Source organism: Mesoplodon bidens (genome assembly GCF_964165515.1).
Source record: "Mesoplodon bidens genome assembly, chromosome: 1".
NCBI lineage: Eukaryota > Metazoa > Chordata > Mammalia > Artiodactyla > Ziphiidae > Mesoplodon > Mesoplodon bidens.
The window spans coordinates 173,292,651-173,300,234 of NC_138176.1; the positions used below are offsets into that span (position 1 = coordinate 173,292,651).

General features: G+C 46.6%; 1 protein-coding gene across 1 annotated transcript; it reads right to left on the reverse strand.

Moving 5' to 3' along the window:
• Nucleotides 1-5,124: 5,124 nt before the first annotated feature.
• LOC308613004 (beta-hexosaminidase subunit beta-like) lies at nt 5,125-6,939 on the reverse strand. Its single transcript, XM_081225868.1, is given in 2 exon segments — nt 5,125-6,628; nt 6,630-6,939. Coding segments are annotated over 2 exon segments (1,626 nt in total). The 5' UTR covers nt 6,873-6,939; the 3' UTR covers nt 5,125-5,245.
• Between the last annotated feature and the right edge of the window lie 645 nt (nt 6,940-7,584).

Here is a 7,584-nt window from a genome sequence, read left to right on the forward strand (position 1 = left end):
AAGTGGTGGGTCCTGGGGCTCCAGAAGAATGTGTAGGATGAAGCAGGCCCCTTGTCCTCTTCTGAGAGAAGAGCAAGTGACCAGTTCTTGGGAGAAGAGAGCTCATGGTAAATGAGGGACCCCACTAACCAGACTGAGGGTCGTACAGGCTCCAGGAGCCTGAGGAGGAGGGCATACAGTGACACAGTGGGAGACGGGAAGTGGAGGGTGAGGGTGTTGCAGAAGGGTCCAAAGAGGAAGGCTGAGGTCAATGAGTCCTTAGAAGCTTCTGATCCACCCCGAGGCACATCAGACACCAAGCTCAGCACTAGGTACTAATTCTATACCAGCAGTGGGAGATGGTGCTCCAAGGAGACCTTAGACTTGATTCACAGAAATAGTCTATTCGTGCCTGCCAGTTACCCGCCCCACTGCCTACTGTTTAGCAGGGCTGAGACTTGCTGGGACTGACACAGTGCTGTGAACATGTCACAGCACTTTAATGAGGATCTACTATGTGCCAGGCATCATTCTAGGCACTGGGGGCCCAGTGATGAATAAGTCTCTTTCTCTGACATCAAAGCTCTTCTAGACAAGACTCAGTGCAGCATGGCGCATGGACTCTAGGAAGAAAGAGAACGGGGTTTCAAATCTAGTCGCCGGCTGCATAGCTTAGTTTAACCAGAGCCCTCAGTTTTCTTGGCCACAAAATGAAGGTTGTAACAGTCCCTACTCAAAAGATATGATGAGGCTAGGAGCTAAGACCTGGTAAGCATTTGGTGTTTCCCGTTGGTGTTAATTTATTTATGGTGATGATATTGGTTTCCTTTGCTTAAGATCAGCCTGAGTAAGACCTTCAGTCAGCAACAATAGCAAAATATGTATTCACTGAACACCCTAGACCCAGATATCTAGAATTTGCCCCTTCCCTCAAAAAAACTTATAACCTATCTGGAGAAACAGAAAATAAATTCATCAGAATATAGCAACAGGGCTTCCCTGGTGGCGCAGTGGTTGAGAATCGGCCTGCCAATGCAGGGGACACGGGTTCGAGCCCTGGTCTGGGAAGATCCCACATGCCGCGGTGCTACTAAGCCCGCAAGCCACAACTACTGAGCCTGTGCGTCTGGAGCCTGTGCTCCACAACAAGAGAGGTCGCGACAGTGAGAGGCCCATGCACCGCGATGAAGAGTGGCCCCCGCTTGCCACAACTAGAGAAAGCCCTCGCACAGAAACGAAGACCCAACACAGCCAAAAATAAAAAAAAAATAAAAAAAAAAAAGAATATAGCAACAATACCAAGTTTTAAATATCCATGAGGGTGGAGATTTTTGCAGTGTGGTCAACACTATTTCTAGGGCTTACAACAGTACCCAACACATAGTACGTGCAATACATATTTGTTGAATAAACAAATGAATGAAAATTAGATTGAAACAATGAAACAAATTGGTATATGGTTGCCAAATGAATAGAAAAGAGTATATACTCCTATGACTACCAATGTCAGACTCCACTTAGACAGAGCCTAGGAATCTGATGGGTACAGATATCTGGTCAGCTAGGCATGATTTCTTTCTGCTTCCCACTCAGGGGAAGTCAGTAGGAGGCAGGAAAGTAAGACTCAAACACGATGGTGAGGAGGGACAGGGACACAACCTCAGAATGAAAAGACCTGGGTGTTTGGACATTTAGAATAACTTGTGCAGCCAAGCTGCTGAAACTGCACAAGGAAACAAAAAAGCAACACCAGCTCAAATCAACAGAAAACCGCTTCCCCTTGGGGCAGGGAGCTGGCATCAGCGGCTGGCCTGGGCCGACGAGGCCTCTGGGCTTTTACTCTGTGCTGACTCAGGTACTGCCTGAAACCTGGATTGTAATGAGAGCCACCCTTTGGGGGAGTAAGCCACCTGCTCACTGTGAAGCAGCAGATATCACAATTTCAGAGCAGAAACAAGCAGCAGGCCTGTGGTCCTTGCCTTTGGAGGGCGCAGTTTCCCTCCAGAGAATCCTATTAGCAGGAGGAAAAAGAGCTGGGTTGCTAAGGGGGACAGTTTCTACTCTCCCTTTGTGTGTGGGGTCCCTTCATCTCCCTTTTCCTCCTCCCTTCTTTTCCTTCGTTCCTTCAACCAGTATTTCTTGAGCATCTATTATGTACTAGACACAATTCTAGATACTGGAGATATAGCTAGGAACAGTAAAGAGGAAGCCTCTGACTTCCTGGAGTTTCTAAACAAACAACTAAGGACATACAGCATCAGATAGAGCAGGAGCTGAATGATACAACAGAGCCAGCCAGGGAAGATCTGGGGAAATGGCATTTGAGGCTGGAGGAGCAACCAGTGAAGAAGCCCAAAGGTGTGAGTGAGTGTAGTCAGTGGGGGAGGAGTAGCCTCTTGAGCGGGCAGCAGTAAGAGAGGTAGCCGGAATCCTTCTTCCTCCAGAGCACAGCGAAATCTCCTTGCTCTGAGCTCCTAACTGTACTAACCACGCACTGCCTCATGCCTGGGACAGTGGTCCCAATTTTTCTGCTCATGTGCTCCTATCAGTTAAAAAAACCAAAAAGCATTGGTATATACTCACATATAAATATATGTATATACTGGTATATATATGGTATATACTGGTATATATATGGTATATACTCACATATAAATATATGTATATGTCTCATACCCTGAGACAGAAATGAAAAGAATGAGACAAAATAAATATCAGCAAAATTTCTAATCATTTCCCATACTCTAATGGACTATCTAGTGCACCTCTTGGGGACCATGACCCTGGTTTACTACTCAGGCTAGTCTTTTTTTTTTCAAGTTTCTCTTTATTATTATTATTATTATTATTATTATTAGGCTGCACTGCAAGGCTTGCTGGATCCTGAGCAGGAATCGAGCAGGAATCGAACCTGAGGCGTCGGCAGTGAAAGTGCCAAGTCCTAACCTCTGGACCGCCAGGAATTTCCCTCAGGCAACTTTTTTTTTTTTTTTTTTTTTGCGGTACGCAGGCCTCTCAGTGTTGTGGCCTCTCCCGTTGCGGAGCACAGGCTCCAGACGCGCAGGCTCAGGGGCCATGGCTCACGGGCCCAGCCGCTCTGCGGCATGTGGGATCTTCCTGGACCGGGGCATGAACTCGCGTCCCCTGCATCGGCAGGTGGACTCTCAACCACTGCGCCACCAGGGAAGCCCCAGGCAACTTTTTTGATGTGTCTTGGATCTTATCTCCACAACTAGATGGTGAATTCCATTAGGCTAAATGCTGTCTTATCCCTGCTGTTGCCTGGCACAGGGCTGAACAGATGGAAATAGTAATTACTGTCCAAGAGACAAAGGCTCTAATTCTGGCGGGCACATAGACCATGGGACACCAGTGTGGAGGGTCTCTGTGCAGGGGTAGGTCCTGTGGCCTTTCTGTGGCCAGGTGAAAGATTCCTTGTATCAGTCAGGGTTCAACCAGGGAAGCAGAGCCACTGTGAGTCTTATAGAAGAAGGAATTTATTATAAGGATGAGTCCTTACACAATTGGGGAAGGAGCTAGGGACATAAAGTTCCAAAAAGGGTTGTTGAAGGATGAGAGAACAGTCTCTAAGCAGCCCTGGCTGGGCTGAACAAGTCAGAGCTTGCAGGGGAGTCTGGAAGCCAAGCATGTCCAGCTGCAGGAGTAAGACTTGGTGGGGGCACTGGTGCAGAAGTCCGCTTCTCTGAGGCCACCACCTCTGTGAGTTCACATGAAGCATCTGATAGTGGGCCTGAGGCCGCTGTTGGTCAGCAGGGCTGGCGGTTGGGAGGGAGCACTGGATGCAGCATGGGGAAGAGCAAGGACAAACTGGGATCTACCAGCACCTCTGCATCTATCTCTCACGGCCTCTAATCTACACTGATCTTCAGACCATGGTGGCTTCACTTCTGCCTCCCAAGCTCATGCAGCTTCACTTTTGCCTATCTCAAACCCAGAAGCACACAGGGAAGGGCATTCTAAAAAACATAGCTCCCAGCCCAAATTTACCATAGAACAGTCCAGCACACCCCTGAGACTGATTCCCTTTGTTATGCATCTATCTATGTTCATGAAAAGAGACATCATGATTATTACTTTTTAAAAAAAATGTATTTATTTAGGCTGTACCGGGCCTTAGTTGCAGCACGGACTTCTTAGTTGCAGCATGCATGCAGGATCTAGTTCCCCATCCAGGGATCAAACCCAGGCCCCCAGCATTGGGAGTGCAGCGTCTTACCCACTCTGTACCGACAGGGACATCTGAGAAACATCATGATTATTGATTCATCTTCTCAGATACCTCAGTTCTAGGAAAGGAAGGACCCTGGATGGTGAGTGCAAACATTTCAGTCACTGGAAAAGTGGAGCATCTCCTGAAAATTAATGCTTTAAAATATGTGTCTGGGCTTCCCTGGTGGCGCAGTGGTTGAGAGTCCGCCTGCCGATGCAGGGGATGTGGGTTCGTGCCCCGGTCCGGGAAGATCCCACATGCCGCAGAGCAGCTGGGCCCGTGAACCATGGCCGCTGAGCCTGCGCGTCCGGAGCCTGTGCTCCGCAACGGGAGAGGCCACAACAGTGAGAGGCCTGCGTACCGCAAAAAAAAAAAAAAGTGTCCGTCATTGTGAGATTGAACCTCTAAGTACAATGAAAACACTGAATCCACTACCCAGTAAGGCCCTGAGCTGCGTTTTTTTTAGCCTCTGATATTTCAAACTTAGATTGCTCCAGTATCAAAGGCAGAAGGAACTCCTTTGAATTTAACCTCGTCTCCCTGTCCCTATTCACTCTGTGGGTCAATCACTGAAGAGAAAGGAAATAAAACAAAATGATCTGGATAATTGCAACAGGTCTAAACAAGCACCTGTATTGCATTTAATTGTATGCCAGGCATAGGTCTAAGTGCTTTACAAAGCGTAACTAACTCAATCCTCATATCAATTCTATAAGATCTATTATTAACCCTCCTTACAGATAAGGTAAGAGGCTTAGAGAGGTTAGGTAAATTGCTCAAGGTCACACAACTGGAATTCACATCATGCTTAACTGTAGCTTTTTTTTTTTAATTGGAATATCATTGATTACAATGTTGTTAGTTTCAGATGTACAGCAAAGGGAATCAATTATACATGTACATGTATCTACTCTTTTTTTTTTTTTCAATGAATAAAAAGATTTTATTCAAAAACATGATTTTTAAAATCAAGCTGATCGTGGTACAGATGATTGTGGGCATTTTCCCCTATTTTTCTTTTGTTTCAGCTCATTTTTACATTCTGTCCTCGTGGTCACAATATCCCGTAAAGACAGGTTCTGCAGCTATTCCTCGTCTGAGCATTCTGCAGCGGTGAATTGTTAGTCTCCTGTAGGCATCCTCTAGGCTTCTGACATCTTTGTGACTCCAGAGTCTCTCACCAACAGCACTTGCCCGAGGCCATAATCTTGGAGTAAGGTTAGTTGCATCCACATACTCTCCCCATAGACAAGCTTCTCCACCAATGACAAGTTTTTTCTGTTCCTGAGAACCCTCAAAACTAAGAGGGTCCACAGCATAGTATTTTTTCCAGTCTTGTCCATAACTGATCCAGTCTAAGTACCAAGGAGCAGAAAGGATCACAGGGAAGCCAGCTTCTGTAACTTTACTTTGTTCCTGAGTATAGTCCTCCATTTTCCACACTTGAATTACTGTGCCTGGCATGAGCTTGCTTGCATCATCAAAAACTTCTTGCCAGACTATGGAGTTCTTGTTCATGGCTGAAATCATATCCAAAACCTCTTGCATATAGAAAGATTCTAGTTCCTTAAAATTTCTGCCGAAGCCTTTGTCCCTCATGAAATCCTGGATTTCTGGATTGGATGCCCAACAATCAAAATCTACTTCATCTCCTCCCAAATGAATGAATTCATCCGGAAACACGGTACTAATTTCTTTGAAAAATTTAGACAGGAAGCTGTAAGTTGTATTCCAAATAGGGTTTATAGGTCCAAAAGCCCCAGATGGCTCTTTTCCATTATAACATGGAGTCAGGAGGTCTTTCTGGCCTTCTCCCCAAGACTGCGTATGTCCAGGGCTATCAAATTCTGGCAGGATCCGAATCCCTCGTAATCGGGCATATTCAATCACCATACGGACATCGTTTGGAGTATAAACATGAGACGAAGAATAGCTTCCTTTTTTGCTTAATCCAGGAAAAGTGACACTCTGATAAGGGAAAGACGGGTCATCTACTATGTGCCAGTGGAGAACATTAAACTTATTAAAAGCCATAGCATCCAGAGTTTTAAAAATACTCTTAATGGACAGAAAGTGTCTGGATGTATCAATTAAAATTCCTCTGTGAGGAAACCTTGGAGAATCTACAATGTTGGATTCATTGACAGTGAAGGTCCCATAAAAATCTTGATAAATTAACTGGCTAAAGGTCTCTAAACCTCGTAATACTCCCCAAACTCTGTTGGCAGTGAGCGAGGCCACTGGTCTTTTCACAAGTAAAGTATAGGACTCATCCGAAGAGATCTTGGGGAAAGTGTCACACTCTGGGTCCATGACAACTGAGACTTGAAGTTGCTGCAACTTCACTTCAACACGAAGATCAGCAGAGCCATGATGCCACTTGTAGAAACCAAAAATATAGTCATAATATCGCCGAAAACGCCTCCTGCAGCAGTGAGCAGGAGGGGCCGGCCTTGGAAGTGGAGCTGTGGCCGAAGAAGAAGTTGTCGGGAGAGAGGTGCAGCACGCGCGGGGTGGTCTGCACGGAGAGAGGCATGGGCCAAAGACGCAGGTCCGGCGAGGCGGCGGCGACGGCGGAGGCGCGCACTGCCTGCACCGCCAGCACCGCCAGCAGCTCCAGCAGCCTGGGGAGCCTCGGCCACCCCAGCCCGCGATGTTCCATGGCTGCTCAGCTGCTCTCTTCCGCGGTCGGCCGGGTATTGCCCGAGCCGCCGCCCCGGTACCAGTCTACTCTTTTTTAGACTCTTTTCCTATATAGGCCATTACAGAGTATTGAGTCGAGTTCCCTGTGCTATACAGTAGGTCCTTATTAGTTATCTATTTTATATATAGTAGTGTGTATATATATCAGTCCTAATCTCCCAGTTTATCGCTTCCCCCTTAACTGTAGCTTTATGTGTAAAAGGTTCAAAAATTATTCATTAAAGTCAAAAGCTGCAGAAATTGATGATGAAATATCATTTTCATTATCACTTGTAAAGTATTAGATGTCATTTAAAGAGTGACTTTCTTAGGGACCTGGCAGAGGTCTTTATTTAATAAAACCTCGGACTTCCCTGGTGGCGCAGTGGTTGAGAGTCCGCCTGCCAACGCAGGGGACGTGGGTTCGTGTCCTGGTCTGGGAGGATCCCACATGCCGCAGAGCGGCTGGGCCCGTGAGCCATGGCCGCTGAGCCTGCATGTCCGGAGTCTGTGCTCCGCAACGGGAGAGGCCACAACAGTGAGAGGCCCGTGTACCGCAAAAGACAAACAAACAAACAAACACCTCATTTACTGCTCACTACTGCCCTGTGAGGTATGTATTATGATTCCACTTTGAAGATGGAGAAATCAGAGAAGTGATTTGTGCAAGAGTACACAGCTAGTTGAAAGGA